The sequence below is a fragment of the Sinocyclocheilus grahami genome, unplaced genomic scaffold (genome assembly GCF_001515645.1).
Source record: "Sinocyclocheilus grahami isolate Dianchi unplaced genomic scaffold, SAMN03320097.WGS_v1.1 scaffold86.1, whole genome shotgun sequence".
NCBI lineage: Eukaryota > Metazoa > Chordata > Actinopteri > Cypriniformes > Cyprinidae > Sinocyclocheilus > Sinocyclocheilus grahami.
Window position 1 is genome coordinate 2,204,489 of NW_015505265.1, and position 16,955 is coordinate 2,221,443.

The 16,955-nt window shown below is 39.3% G+C and overlaps 1 protein-coding gene across 1 annotated transcript in view; it reads left to right on the forward strand.

Annotated features, from left to right (window-relative positions):
• The first annotated feature begins 7,035 nt into the window (after positions 1-7,035).
• Positions 7,036-16,955, forward strand: part of LOC107586892 (kinesin-like protein KIF26A) — a 115,806-nt gene continuing 105,886 nt past the window's right edge. Inside the window, exons 1-2 of the mRNA XM_016274439.1 lie at positions 7,036-7,170; positions 9,570-9,806. Coding sequence (XP_016129925.1) covers positions 7,036-7,170; positions 9,570-9,806 — 372 coding nt within the window. The remainder of the gene's footprint in view (positions 7,171-9,569; positions 9,807-16,955) is intronic.

The window sequence follows — 16,955 nt, forward strand, 5'->3', positions numbered from 1 at the left end:
GCTTGTGACGTCGGAGCATGCGGTGTTATCTCCGCCTACTGGAAACTTTTTCAGGCTTCTGATTGGCCTTTACGGTTGACATTATATCGCCACCTGTTGGCTTGACCTGCTCTTGACAGTGCTTCATAGCATGCTTTTGCGTTTTCATGTGGATTGAGATTTTTTTTAAAACAGAAGAAGAAAAAAAAAACTCTGTTTATAAAAATACCCGTGTACGTGTGGACATGGCCTGAGACTCCCTGACTGAGGTGCCTGGGACTCCCTGCCAGTGCTGACAATAATGTCTTTGCATACTATTAAAAAAAGTTTGTTTCAAAGATGTTTCCTTTGCTTTTCCCCCTTAAAATGTCAAATAAATTGGAAATAACTATCAAAAACAATGTGCTTGTAAACCAAACTGGATATTCATTTAGTGAGATGTCATTGTTTTAAATATGCTTTGTTGCTAGAAATGTAAATCAAAATGGTCAAGCACAAAATTATTTACTGTAGAGAAAATCCTGCTTCTAATTTCAACATTATTTGGATATATTAAAGTTAGATAATGCTTTGAACATACAGACCAACATATTTAATGGCTAAATCACTTATTTGAATTACTAGCAAATGAACAAACTAATTAACGAAATAAATACATTTGCAGGCTTGAGTTTGATTTTGCGTTAAGCACAAAGACAAATATTAATGTTCATAATTATTGACTTACATTCTATTTCACATAATCAACACAATATTGTTTCATCAAAACCCAGTAATGAAGAAAAACTATAAATGATGACTCAGATCTCTAATGATTCCATTTGCTTTAAATCTTCCATCCTTTGATCACAAGAATGTCTAAATACCAGCCAACAAATCTCTGTGGAATGCTACTGATGATTCAAATGACCTGCGGCATCATGGAATTTAAGTTTTCTGCCACATGGTTTGATATTTTATATTTAATACACTGAAATTCAAGTGTCCAAATACCTTTTGGGGCCACTGTATGTTGACAGGACCATGCTGATGATAAAGACTGAGGATATATGGACTAAACTAACTTTTAAGAGAACAGCCAGGTGAAACGGACATGTAAGATGCGGCGCTGATTGCTCTTTCTGCCCAGGAACCCAGAAAAGCCGGTCGGACCCGACGAGTCGTCATTCCAGTCTGAATGAAAAGCCCAGTGTGAACTGTACACGCACCTCAGGTATAAAAAGACTTACAGTACACCCAAGTTGTGTCTATCGACGAGCTGAGACCGTTCCAGAAGAACCGTTTGCGCTTTAGAATCAGCCTTTTATCGTCTTGGAACGCTTATGTTGGATGGGTGACGTGAAGCAGGTGCTCCAAGAGATATTTGTTTATTGAGAGATTGCTTTTTAAAGAGGAAATACCTTTCCGAAGTTATGGCGCAAGCGCTAAGATGTCGTAAGCGTCGCTTTACCATGATGAGCGTTGCTTCTTAACGTTAAACGTAGTACAACTCCTAGAAGCAAGTGTTGAGAGTCTCCGTTCCACTCCGCCGTGTTGTTTTGAACGCAAGGAACGCGTCCTGTGTGGACAGCCCCGCTGCAGCTGAAGAGGAGGTCCTGGACAGCTTCAGACGTGGATGCCGTCGGGTCTCTTCGGGTCTCTCTGGTGCAGTGGTTCTTAACAGTTCAACAGTTCTATCTCAAAATTGTGAAATGTTTAGGACCACTTGATCAGGGAGACACTGCAGCATTGGCTTAGAGCAAAGATGACTTAGATCTATAAATGTTTAACAACTTTTCAAATGTTTAAACAGGTAAATATTTTCAAGTATTGGTTGTTTCTGACGCTGAAGACATGCTGTGGTTTAACAACCCGATCTCATGAAAGTGCGTATTAATAGCACGAGTTTATGTTTCGATTTGGCGTGTATTATTTATACGCAGAAATGGACTTTGACGTGCATATGATGCGCAATGGGTAGGATTAGGTTTGTGGGGTAGATGCGTATCATATCATATGCACGCCAAAGTTAGTTTCTGCGTATCAGTGGCACGATTTTCTGTTTGTATTTGGCGTACTATTTATACGCATTTTCATTTATAGTTTGAAGTGTAGCCTATGCTTTTGACTCATCATTCTCTGTCGCGTAAAGTTTGGACTTTTTTTTTTTGGATTTTTTTTTTTAAGTTTTAGGCGTTTGGAGGTGCATGTTCTAACCTACAGTTAAACTTGGGACAAATTAGGCTATTTGACATGTGACCACCAATGTGACAGTCTACTTCGGATTTTCATGTTTAATTAAATGTGTTAGCCTACTTGCTGTTTGTAACTGTTTAAGAAATGTACTAGCAATGGATTTGGGATATAGTTAGTCCTAATTATAGACTATTACAGTGTCTTTTTAAGATTTTTCAGCATTTTTATTCATTTATCTGTTTAATAATAATAATAATAATTATTATTATTATTATTATATAATTATTTAATTATATTTTTTACATCATGTGTATGAGTCCGTCTGACACATTAAAGACATTTAAAACCTCCAAAAACTCTCTCTTTTAAAGTCTTTCTCTCTTGTGCCCTCTTGTGTTCCCCTGTGCAACTTTTAATACTTCTAACACTGATTTGTAATCAGTTGCTTAACATGTATTTTCATTTTGCCTGTTCATTATCAACATATCAGCTGTGTGCTCCATCAAAACCCTCTCCTTATCTAAAGGGTAACAGGACACTCACACAGCAAACTGACCGGTAGCTGCAGTGTGTCGTCAGTGGTGTGCTGTCCGTGGTGCTGAAGCTCGTAAGTCTCTTGGGGACCATTGACGGTCTTTGCTTGGACACATGATTAAATTGTCCAAATTTTAAGATCTAACACTTTGTCTTGAGGTTTGACAACGGCACGACTAGGTAACGAGAGCGAACAAACGCAGATGAGCACAAACTATGCAAATCAATAGTCACAATTATCGCGTCTCAACAGTTTCATCAGTTCATTAAGCAGGCAAACGACCGACCTGTGACCCTGCTTTTAATTAGAGTCCGATGAAACCATATAGAGAGGCTCCAAGCTGTGCATCAAACACCCACTGTATACATATCAAACTGTTTGTGGACAAATCGATTGTGCATGTGTCTTGTAATCAAGAGGGGCAGAATAGAGGGGACTGGAGAAACATCTCATGAATTGCAAATTAAAGCGGATCCCTTTAAGATTAACCCATGGCACAGACAGAGCAAACAAATGACAATATATCAAAGAGCATCCGAGTTTACATAACCGAATTTCATATAGCCTACAGTACAATGGTTTTAATAATAAAACATTTAAAACTATTAAATGTTATTTGATCATGCAGCAGATTATACAACTACTGTTGTTGAGTCATTAAATACAAACAAACAAGGTATTTTGAGTCATTTCCCTGCTGAAAAAACAACAACAAAAAACAAACAAACAACTGAAACCAGCCTAAGATCACTCGCTGGTTTTAGCTGGTCTTCCAGCCTGGTCCTAGTTTATTAGCAGGCTGGTTTTAGCTGGTTTTGACCACTTCTTTAGGACACCAGCTGACTAAAACAGCTGAACGCCATTGACCAGCTTAAAGCAGCTATGCCCAATTTAAAACTTGCTAAGACCAGCCAACCAGCATAGGCTGGTTTTAGCTTTTTTTTAAAATTTGATTTAAAATAAATATTTTTTCCCCCCAGCAGGGTTTCTGTAATCTTTGTTTTGTCGTCCTCTGGTGCCCCTAGCGTCCAGCTAAACATCAAATTAATTTTCAACAAAATGCTACACTATAAAAACGATCTTTAATACGTTTTTACTTCAACACTTCATATTTAATTGATGTGCCATTTCGTTGTAACTGTTGTACTTTATTTACTAGCCATTTATGAGTGAAAATTGTTTCTACACCTATTTTTTTTCAGCATACAGTAGGCTTACAGGACATAGACTATTCATTATGTTCTAAAAGAAAGGTTTGTACTTTTGTCGCACATTTGTGTATCATTTTAATGCCAGATGAAAATACGCACTTTGACTAAAACTGGCAATTTTCAATATGCACGTGCAATTTTCTAGATCCCCCAACCGTTTTGTTTGTGCCTTAACGGCTCCCCCCATAATTCACTCCAAAAACTCGCTCCAGTCAAAAGCTTCAATGCAACCATATATTTTGCTGTCCCTTGTTATTGATAAATAATTCATGAGCGCTCAATCCAATCAGTTATTCTGTTTATCCGACTCCTCTCAGGCGCTAGTCGCTTTCTTTCTTCTTGATGTCAAAGGAGCGTCCTAAATAGACGCAATTCGCTAAACGCTCAATATTCGCAGCCCACTGGCGGAGCTCAGTATTTTGAGTCAGGGTGGAAAATATTTCAGCATTCTTAACGAGGAGCCCGGAGCGATGCGCAAGGGCAGCAGATGTCGAGCAGCGCTCCCGTGAGACCCGATCTGCGGAATTTCATCATCGTGTCGGGATGACCCTGCGCTATCCCGGAGAGGAGAGCGAGAGAAAGGCTTGTGTACGTGGTAAATCACCTTTACAATGGATTGTAATCATGAGGCCCTAAAGGACTAATGCATGAGCGACCCCCTTCCCCATCCAAACTAATCTGAAACACTGCTGGCTATCAATGCAACTTACGACTTTGTATATTGGGCCAAGCTGATGAGCCAATATCACTTCCAATTCACAATCAGACTGGTCAACATTCAACTGCCTAATTCCCTTTAATCGGACCGACAAAACCCAGATCCTTCAAAAGACAGTCCACAGGAACGAGTATATTATTGCAATAATGCCTGCCTGTTTATCTACAGCATGCTCCTCTGTATGCTCGAGATAAGAGTTTTTATTAAGAGGGCAGCAGTAATGTCCTGTGTTCGGCTTTCAAAGCCCAGCAAATAACCGACTTTATCTTGCGTATAAAGCTTCGTATTTAAGCTGCTCAATAACAGGCCGGTTTTGCATCCGGCTGCTCAGAAAGCACGCACCAGGGAGCCCTTTCGGTGGATCCGCTTTGGTGTTAGAGGATCTGGCGTTCAAAAATAATGGCAGACCAGCCTTTCATCGCCACTCAACAAAGCTATAAAAGACATTTTATGTCGGAAATAAATAATAAATAAATGTTACTGTTTCAAAAGTTTCTTGAAACGAAAAACAAATAAGGGCAAGCATTCTACTTATCATTTTGAAAGCCAGATCGTGTCTTTCCAGTAAACAAATGGTTTAAAACAATTAATAAAATACAAACCCGATTCCAAAAAAGTTGGGACACTGTACAAATTGTTATTGTGAATAAAATATAAGTTTATGAGATTTGTAAATTATTCCATTCCTTTTTTACTCACAAATTGTACAGTGTCCCAACTTTTTTGGAATTGGGTTTGTAGTTAATTATATGAAATATCTTTATTTATATATGTTTATCTTTTAAAATATGAGAAGATAATATTGTCTAATGCACACACCTTGTGTTCCATTAAAAACACTCTTACACTCTAAAAAAATGCTGGGTTAAATATGGACAAACCCAGCGATTGGGTTGTTTTCAACCAACAGTTGGGTTAAATGTTTAACCTTCTGGGTAAGTAACCCAACTGCTAGGTTAAAACAACCCAATCGCTTGGTTTGTCCATATTTTACCCAGTGCTGGGTTGTATTTAATCCAGCATTTTTTAGAGTCTAGAGATCACATGTGGGTTCTCAAATAAAGCATCAGGTTTAAAGGAACAGATCACATAAAAAAATGAAAATTTGCTGAAGATAACTCACCCTCAGGCCATCATAAATTTAGCATTACATCACTTACTCACTGGCTCCTTGGCTGTGAATGGGTGCCGTCAAAATGGGAGTCCAAACAGATAAAAACATCACAATAAACCACACCACTTCAATCCATCAAATAATACCTTGTGAAGCAAAAAACTGCGTGCTAGACAAAAAAAAAAAAAAAAACAAGGACGTTTTACCTTTCAAGTTGCTTCTGGCCTAAATACCAGTCCATAATCCATAATAACACTTCCTTCAGTGGAAAAGTGCATCATCTGTTCAAAATCACATCACATCAAAATACACCAACATATTTGATTAAAAATGTTTTGGAAACTTTTCTCTTGTATATTGTGCTTGATCTCTGCATATTTCTCCCCTGATTCAGACGAGACGACAATATTATGGATAGAGGAGTCACATTTAGCGGAAACAACGGGTTTATGTTAAAAACGTCTTAATGATGGAATTGTTTCTTACAAGCACCCAGCTTTTCACTTGATGGACTGGAGTTGTGCTGATTATTAGCTTTTCACACTCTCATTCTGACGGCACCCATTCACTGCAGAGGATCCATTGATAAGCAAGTGTTTCTTGAAATGTCTCCTAATCTGTTCAAATGAAGATGACCTGAAGGTGAGTACATTTTTAGTCAGCAAATTTACATTTTTAGATGAGCCATTCCTGTAAGCAGTAAGCACTGCCATTGAACTACAGCTCTGAAAAGTAACTATGGCTTATAAAAAAAAATAAAATAAAGAATAAGCAATCATTATGTAAGCACCATTGTCTGCACTGAATGGTGCGCGCTGCAGCGAGCGGCGCGCACTGGATGAGCATCAAGCGCAAGAGGGACCACACTAGCCACGAGGATGTCAGAGCGGAGAGAGAGAGAGAGAGGTGGAGTTGTTCAAGGTAGTCTCATCAACAGGCTCGCGCGAGTTCACTCCTAGACCTGCAGTGTAGACAAGACAAGGCATGGACAGACTATCCCACAAGGATGTATGCCAGGAGCGCATGGATCAATTATGGATTGTATGGGGTTCTTGCGTGCTTTAACGAGTGTCAACATTTGGATGCATGATTTAATACGCGGCAAGTAATTTGGAACAGAAACCGGACGATCTAAATGAGTCAACAGTTGGATGTACCTGAGAGGGAACCTCTGGATAAGACCATGACGCTGCTTTGGAATCAGAGAGAACCATCTGTAAAATAACTCGGAACTCCAGAGCGCTGCGATGACTTCTCCACGTTTTCTGTAAGCTGGGCGAGGAAATATATCCACAGCTGCACAATGGATTTACAAAACTCTAACGGGTCATCTGGGTCGGACAAGCAGAAGCCCAGTCTGATAGACTTGGGGACGTTTTTCGTGGACGCTGACATCATTTTTGGATTTACTAGTCATCTGTTAAAGCGAAAAGCCAAGGTAAGCCTTTGAGAAGGGACAAAAGACTCCACAAGTTGACACATTTAGAGCTCAGCAGACTCCACGCGGGTTGTTTCGCTTAAAAATATTGTGCTATTTAAAGGCTATGCTATTTTGGGGTTCGCAAATATGAATCCTAAGTTTTCGTTGGTTATGATGTGCAGCGGTTTGTTCATTTCAGCACCACGAACAGCTCTCATCCATCAATTGCGCTTTTGGCAACTTCCCTAAAAACATACAAAATACATTTCATTACAATGCAGTAAGTATATCAGATAAAGCCCTTCATTTTGAACAGCATTTTTTTTTCATCCGATAGTGAACTTAGTGCTTGATTAAAAGTTTCTCAGCGATCTTATGCTTTTAATAATTTAACCCAGTAATAAACATGCACTACAGCTAGGTTGAAGTTTTTCGTTTAAATCATGAAAATAAGAAACACTTAAAGCCAAAAAACAACATCAGTCTGATGTGTTAATAAACCACTAATAAGGTCCACAACAACAGACAATAATGTTCAAATAGAGGTTTATTAGAGATTAAGTTATAAGTCTACAGGCTACAAATATTATAGATGGTCACAAAAGCTAAATTTCTGCCAGCAAATATTGTGGTTTTCTTCGCCCACGTCCAACGGTCCGGTATTGATGGTTTATTGGACCACTTGCGCTGTCACAGACAAAGGACTGATTGAGTTTTTTTTTTTTGAGGCGGGAGATTGACAGTATTTGGGTGGCAATTTAATGTCACGTGATCCCAGCATATACATAATCAACATAAAATATTTAGAGATCAGTAATTAAATATTCAAACATTCTCACAATTTATTGCAAACCGAGAGGTTTGTAAGATGCAGTTGAGTTAAATACCAGAGAGTGGCGCAAGAGCAAGTTGACACATTTAGAGCTCAGCGGACTCCACGCGGGTTGTTTCGCTTAAAAATATTGTGCTATTTAAAGGCTATGCTATTTTGGGGTTCGCAAATATGAATCCTAAGTTTTCGTTGGTTATGATGTGCAGCGGGTTGTTCATTTCAGCACCACGAACAGCTCTCATCCATCAGTTGCGCTTTTGGCAACTTCCCTAAAAACATACAAAATACATTTCATTACAATGCAGTAAGTATATCAGATAAAGCCCTTCATTTTGAACAAAATTTTTTTTTCATCCGATAGTGAACTTAGTGCTTGATTAAAAGTTTCTCAGCGATCTTATGCTTTTAATAATTTAACCCAGTAATAAACATGCACTACAGCTAGGTTGAAGTTTTCCGTTTAAATCATGAAAATAAGAAACACTTAAAGCCAAAAAACAACATCAGTCTGATGTGTTAATAAACCACTAATAAGGTCCACAACAACAGACAATAATGTTCAAATAGAGGTTTATTAGAGATTAAGTTATAAGTCTACAGGCTACAAATATTATAGATGGTCACAAAAGCTAAATTTCTGCCAGCAAATATTGTGGTTTTCTTCGCCCACGTCCAACGGTCCGGTATTGATGGTTTATTGGACCACTTGCGCTGTCACAGACAAAGGACTGATTGAGTTTTTTTTTTTTGAGGCGGGAGATTGACAGTATTTGGGTGGCAATTTAATGTATGAACCAGACATGCAGTCGTGATTTTAAGCAATTTTGATTAATTCACACGAGTTACTCAGTTCTTTAACGCACACCTCTTATTACAAACACAGAATTAATTAAACTCTGAATTGAAATCAATGTTATTTTCACTTTTTGTTTGTGCAAACGCAGTCTAAACTCTATGAAACAGTGTCAGAATAGCCACTGAGCGCTCAGCTCCACCCCTCCAACCAAGTGACCGAGCCGCGCACACTGACAGCAGTCAAACTTCACTCCCGCGTACGCGCGTCGTCATGGAACTAAAGCAAAGCAAAACTTCACGGGAATTGAGTTGTGCTTTTTCCTTTGCGCTCCCACTGACTATCCATGAACTGTGTTCCTAATCAATGAGTGTAGACAAACAGAGACGCGATAAAGTGCACTAGATGTCCGCGTTTTGATCAGTTATACCGAAATGATGGATTTAACACAGGGGAATGCGCAAGGAGAGTTCCAGATCAGCCGGTCAACTGTAAGTCCTCTAATAAACAGCTGATGCTGAGAAGTTACAGTATTCTATTTGAATTCCAAAGCTTGCTGTTTGTGCATTGTTGTTGAGTAATTTGCAACACGTTTAGAAAGTTTAATCACACTTTTATGTTTTATGTTAAAAAAATAGTAAAGCTACATAATTTGTTATTATAATATAATAAACAGTTAGTAATATGCAATTAACTGTAATCTGGATGTTCTACATTTATAATGAGCTATTTTTGACAGATGTTAAATATATGGAGTCTTTCTGTATCTTGACGTTGTTGTCTTTCATAAAGGTGGAAGGCTGTTCGAGCGGAGAGTCTTCTCTCTCACTTGAGCTGAGCCCGAGGAAGAGACTGTCATTAGAGGAGGAAAGGTGTGCCAGCAGACCCCCACCTGAAGGCGCAGGAGCCGTGAGCCTCTCTGAATCCGACAGGGAAGAGACTAAGCCAGATCTGTGCAAGCAATGTCAGATGACTATAGCTGAACTGAGGAGACAAGCTCTCGCTCTGTCCGACCCTGCTTCCTTTAAGGTCAGTGAGTGAGAAACATTATTTCAGTGCCTTTGCAAAGCAAACAAACACATCCAAGACAGGGGAGTTCAGTTGCTTTGCTATTTATAGCATTTTTAGCACTAATAATGTTATCTTTCAAGGAACTGTTTTGATTCATGCAACATTGCATGACTAAGAATCTTTTGTTAGTTTGAAGCAGCACTTGACTTTCACTTGAGCCTCAGAGCTCTGGAAGTCCGCCTTGTTTAATTCTGTCACTCGGCTCTTTTCAAAGCATTGTGAAAGCCTCACATAAATCAGATGCATTGAATGCCTCTTAAAGGCCATTTTGTGTAAAATCTCACGATCTGATGAAAAGTTGACACAAATAAGCCCTGTCTTTGTAGTTTTATGACTCCCTTATCAGAAAAATGATATCCTATTCAGGCTCCTATTCACAAAGTTCACCAAGTCTTCAAAAGGTTAATCTTTTTACTATACCAGCACAGAGAGCAAATATTTCAATGACCTCTTTTGCAAACTATAGGCTTTGTTGCACTTTAGAACAATCAGTAATGCATTGAAATGATATTCCGTCTGAAATACATATAGGCTTGGATAAAATTGAGATCAACACAAAATGCTGTTTGAAATGCTCATTGCTGGATGTTTGGTTTATAGTCAAAACTGTGATGAAACCTCATCAAGCCTTGAGTGGGATGGTTGGAGTGAGATATGAGAAGCTCAGCTGTGTGGCACAAAGTGTCCCCATGCTTGCCAATGCAGAAAGTGGATGGGCATGATGTACAGAGAGCAATCTGGATGAAAAATTAACTATTAAAGTACCACTAAATTAACTGAAACAAAGTCTTATCAGAAATGGAAATTCATATGGAATTCTTATTAACTTGAGGTTACATTTCTATTGTAGTTAATGCTGTTTAAGCAATATCACATGAGCAAGGGTTGATGTTGATCTCACTCATAAATAGAGTCACTTAGTTAATTTCGAATTAATTGAGTGAATGATTCAATGACACTAAAAAGCCATTTTTAGATAGATAGATAGACAGACAGATAGATACCAGTATTCAAAAGTCTGGCTTTTCTACTTGAATCTCACAAAAAAGCTCACAAAAAATTGAAACCGTCCAGATCACCAACCTTGCATTTTGTTTTGTTGAATGCTGGTAAACTGAAGCTACACAACCACTCGTCATTGTTTGTTTGGAGTGTTCACAGTCTATCTGCTCATTCCTAAAGCCAAGAAATGTCTGTTTTTCCTTACAACCTTCCGTTTCTAGAGTTTTCAACAGCTTTTCTTACTTTCACACATTGTATTCACACAGTATGCGCGAGTGCCAGTCTCTGAGAGTCTGTGGACAGGGGAGGGGGCTATTGGAAGTGGCCCATTGTTTTGGGAAACAATGCTTATCTCCCCCCTTGTCCGTCGACATTGGGGGGAGAAAACAGTCGAGCGGACTCGCTGCACAGTCTGTGGAGGAAGTGCAGACCCAGTTGACCTTCATCATGCATTCAAAGTGTTCCTGTATACTCCTCATCAAATTCCCACCACAGTTAAATATAGGCTGTCGACTTTTTATTGTTGTCTGACTTGCTGCTTGGGTTAGCCTCAGGTTTTCCCCCTCCCTTTGCTTTCTTTTGTGGTTGTGTTTCAAAAGAGATCTCATGCTTAGGTAGGATTACAAGCCCTCCGGTTTGCTTTGAACCCCCCCTCAAGTTCTCTTCTCTCCATGTTACCTCAGGGAATAAAGAGAGGTTTTTTGTGTGGGTGTGCATCAATGTTGCAGGATGCGTATGACCTCGTCCCACCCCATGATGTGTTATTTGGTTAGTGCTTCCAGAGCTTGCTAATATACTCACTCGTTCTCATCAGCAGTGGTTATCTGAAATCATCACAAGTTTGGCTGCCCCGTTTCACTCTCTGGCAGTTTGCCCTGTGTGGTCCGCTCCAGGTGTGGGGGATAAAGCCATGGGGTCAAGCCGGAGAGGTTACGTCTCTATCGGCCCCACTGCTGATGGCTTAATGAGACTCTGGAAGCATTGGCCATGGGAGTCCTACTTTCCCTGCAGTTGGGAAAAGAAAGGATGCTTTGTCCAGCTGGAGATGTGTGGTGGATACCTGACCTGAACTTAGAGACTCAAGCGATATGGTTCTAGATGAGAAGCTACAGAGGGTTACTGTTTATCGGCTTCTACCAAAGTGTGGGTGGCCTGTAGTTTTAAATTGGTTGAATTTTCATTATTCTTGATTTTCAAATGTGATTCACACCTGCTTCCCACTCACATGTTCATTATGAAAATTCCTCTCAGTTTGCTGGTAAAGTCTGGGAACCGCAGCACTCAATACGTTTCAGATATCAGGCTGCCCTAATGACCCAGCTGCACTTCACTGGTTCATACTAGAGCTCATTTATCCTCGGCCAGCTTGTGTTGGCAAGGAGCACTGGCCTTTTAGTCAATTATTTTTGTGTAATTGTCGAAATGTTTTTTTTTTTTTGCAATTGAACAGTTCAGTGGCAACATCCAAGCAGGCTTGCAGAGCCAGACTTTTTTCATCTATCTATCTGTCTGTCTGTCTGTCTGTCTGTCTGTCTGTCTGTCTGTCTGTCTGTCTGTCTGTCCGTCCGTCCGTCCGTCCGTCCGTCCGTCCGTCCGTCCGTCCGTCCGTCTGTCTGTCCGTCCGTCCGTCCGTCCATCATCTATCTATCTATCTATCTATCTATCTATCTATCTATCTATCTATCTATCTATCTATCTATCTATCTATCTATCTATCTATCTATCTATCTCTATCTATCTATCTATCTATCTATCTGTCTGTCCGTCCGTCCGTCCGTCCGTCCGTCTGTCCGTCCATCATCTATCTATCTATCTATCTATCTATCTATCTATCTATCTATCTATCTATCTATCTATCTATCTATCTATCTATCTATCTATCTATCTATCTCTATCTATCTATCTATCTATCTATCTGTCTGTCCGTCCGTCCGTCCGTCCGTCCGTCTGTCCGTCCATCATCTATCTATCTATCTATCTATCTATCTATCTATCTATCTATCTATCTATCTATCTATCTATCTATCTATCTATCTATCTATCTATCTCTCTCTCTCTCTCTCTCTCTCTCTCTGTCTGTCTGTCTGTCTGTCTGTCTGTCTGTCTGTCTATCTATCTATCTATCTATCTATCTATCTATCTATCTATCTATCCATCCATCCATCCATCCATCCATCCATCCATCCATCCATCCATCCATCCATCTATCTATCTATCCATCCATCCATCCATCCATCCACACGAAACAAAATCCTCATTGAAATGTTCTAAAATCATAAAAATTGTTCAAAACTGGGTTCCTTCCAGGAAATGCGCGGTCAGCATCGCAGCCCGGTGTGTGACAGGCCGTTTCTTTGCAGGCTTCTGCCAAGCACACGCTCGCAGGCGGCAATTAGTCTTTCTTCACGCCCCACAGCTTTTAATGGCTTCACTCTTTTTCACCAGGTTTGCTTTCAGCCCGCGCCATGCTTTGTTTTATTATTTATTACCAATGATTCCCTCGGCTGATATCAGTGAGGAATGGTCTCTTCTCTTTGAACAATAAAGAAGCTCTCTCCTCAGTAGTTCATTCACTTCAATGTCAAGGCACTTAACACCTGAACAATGCCTGAGGATGGAATGCCTGGAAGCTTAACACAGTGGACAGTGGACAAAGACTTCATTGCCTACAATGACTGGCACTTAACTAGTCACAAAGCTCCAGAACATAATCACAATTTAAAAATGGCCAGCGTTAACCCTAAATCATCATGGCTACGATAACCATTAACCGGTAAGAATTAATCTGAGATGTCTAACGTCAACTTCTTTCACTCCACTGGCTGTCCGCTTCGATTACAAGATCATTCAACAAAATTTAAGGCCATTCGCACCTGGGTTAGAACAATCTAGCAGTTTGGAATGTAGCATTCCCAATCCCATTATTGTGATGAAGGACTACATGGCATATGGTATCACGTTTAATAAGATGAATATGCGCTTGGGGGCGGCCACTATTTCATCTCCATTTTCCAAAGAGAGGCACTGAAATGTCTGTCATCAATTATAATAGCCACTACAGTTCTAAGGGTCTATAAGCTCTCTGTTGTGCTATGTAAGAAGTTTAAACCAGGCAGGTCAAAAACACCTGCACCCCTCCGTCCTTCAAATGCTGGGTGAAACCTTAGACGACAGTTGCAATGAGAATAGTTAGCTCTTCTTTGTTGTCAGTCATCTCCCTGAACTCTCTTGTGACCAGACCTCCTAAAAAACCCATGGGAGGATCATCTAAAGCAAAGCTAGATGGATTTGCAGTTTGCCATTTTCATTTCAAGCACTTAACCCCTGCAGCTATGAGTCTATATGTGCGTATGAGCAACATTGTGCCTGTAACCGCTATGTGAAAGGTCAGTGAGGTAGGCTGCTATGGGATAAGAATCATAACCAAGTATGAAAATGGGTGGACCTCGAATGATTAGACTGCATTACATTGTCATGGGCAATAAAGATGGAGATCTTTCAGAGCGGTGGCCGATTGTTTTATTCAATTGGAAGTTGCATAAGCCACTTAGATGTTATATTTTATGCCAGGGCTCAAAAGAAGAATCCTGAAGGTGTAGATAAGCTTGAAAGGACATGACATTTAAAATGGAAAAACTTTTCCATTTTAAAAACCTAGAGTTCTTCATTCTTAAAAGTAAAGGTTCCAAAAAGGGGGTTTCATAGCAAATGCCTAGAACAGTGGTCACCAACCTTTTTAGGCCCAATATCCCTGACCTCGGCCTTTATGAAAGACAAGATCTACCTATTGAAGAATTGATAGAAAAAGAAATCCCAGATTGTACTTCAAATTTGAGGCCTTTTACTTAGTATTTTAATTAGTGATGCGCCGGTCGGCTATTGATTGATTGGCTATTTGCTTTATAACAAACAAACTGGCTTTAAACAAAAAAATATCTAGCCATTTGAAATTAGAGGCAACCACTGCATTTTAATCATGATCTGCACGGGCAGTTGTTTTTGATTTGATTTAGATTCATTTCAGGATTTAAAACAAAAACAGAGTGGTCTGACTTTAGGTGTTATTTATTTATTTGCTACATAAAACATCTGCACGAAAAAACAGCAGGTCTGAATGAGACGAACTCTCTGACAGCAGGTAGCACTAATGACACAGGGTTGCCAGGTCTTCGCAATAAAACTAGTTCAGTCGTGTTTCGAGGGGGCTTCCATTATAAAAATCGCGTTCCGGGGGTAAAATACAAGTTTTTCGGCGGGGATCTTCCAGTAAAATTCACATTCCAGGGGCTAAATATCACCTTATTGGAGTCGCTTCAACCCGCGGACATGAACAACAACCCGGGGGTAAAATACACGTGTTAAAGCAGAAGAACAAAGCAGAGCTGCGCTTTATATGGAGGAGAAGAAAATGCCATTGCCATCGAAACTTTTCTCAAGACAGTTCCCTTCAGTGATACATTAATGTTACCCCAGAAATGTAATGCATGTTTGTACTTATTTTACTGTTGTTTTCGGGATCTACTGGGACAGTGATAAAGATCTACCAGTCGATCGCGATCGACGGGTTGGCGACCACTGGCCTAAAAGAACCATTTCGGGTTCCTCAAAGGACCTTTCAGTTAACAGTTCTTAAAATAACATTTTCTCTAAGTGTGAAAATCATTTGAATAATCTTAAGAACCTTTTTTCCACTATAAAGAAACTTTTGTGCTGTGGAAAGTTTCTGTGGATGTTAAAGGTTTTCCATGGAACCATATATACCAAGAACATTCATTTTTAAGAAAGCATCTTTGCTTTTAGAATCAAATGCATCTGTAAGACTCATGTTGTCATGAGCAATTGTTAAAATAACCTTTTTATTTTTTTTAGTTTGATGAACATTTGAATAATCTGAGGAACATTTTCCACTATAAAGAACCTTTTGTGGATTGTGGAAAGTTTCCGTAGATGTTTTTGTAGAGCCATAGATTCTAAGAATTGTTCTTTTTTAAAAATGTATTCTCTCTTTATTAAGTGAAGTGCGTCAATAAGTCTCATGCTGTCATGCACAGTTCTTAAAATAAACATTTATTCTCAGATTGAAGAACATTTTAATAATCCGAAGAACCTTTTTCCATTATAAAAACACTTTTGTGTATTGGAAAGAATGTTAAGGGTTCTTCATGGAACCATCAATGCCAAGAATGTTTATTTTAAAGAATGTATCCTCTCTTTATAGAGAGAAATGCGTCAAATGCATTCAGCTCATCTGAATTTCCAGGTTACTTTAAATGTGACTGCATGCCCAACGGCACTGTTCAAATGTTTATTCTGAGGACAATTATTTCCTCACACCCCTACCAGAGAAAAGCTCACAGTTCTCACGAGAAGCGAGGCTGGTTGAAGCGGAGCTGAAGGCCTACTGGAAGTCCTGGTTCGACTTGCTTACTCCATTTCTTCACTTTCAACCCTGCAGGGGAGGTTTGCCTAGCACATGCCACAGCAGACACTGTAAATCACTCAAGTTGTATTGCCTTTAATAGTTTCTCATTCAATTCTGCTCCTGTGCCCTTTTCTTGTACTTTCGTATGCTTGGAGTTTGCAAGAAATGCAAAGCTGTTGATCAGAACATAACAACAGGAGAATTGTGACGAAACATGGGGGCGGATGGCATCTGTTGAACATTTTCACGCCAACCCACACCTGATTCCTTGAATTGCCTTGTCATTATGTATCTCTAATGTCATTTGAAAGAAAAGTGTTGTGACAATGTTTAATGGGTTAATGACGTTTAAAGAAAATGAAAAATCCTTTTAAAATCTAGTTTAAAGCACATGTGCCAAGTTCTTTGAATTGAATATTTTGTATTTATATGTTGTTTTATATGCAGGAATTTCAATAAAAGTTTTACATTTATTTTAACTGTTAACATTTATAGTGATTTAATAAAACAAAAGTTGCACTGGATGTAACTAACGTTTTTTAAATATTTTTGAAAATATATATTTTACATAGTATTTCTTACAAATATTATGAATTCATTATTCATAAATGGTGTGGTTTCCATGTTGCAAATGCAAATGATGACACCTGTTAACATGGCAGACTCCCCCCCCCCCCCCCCGC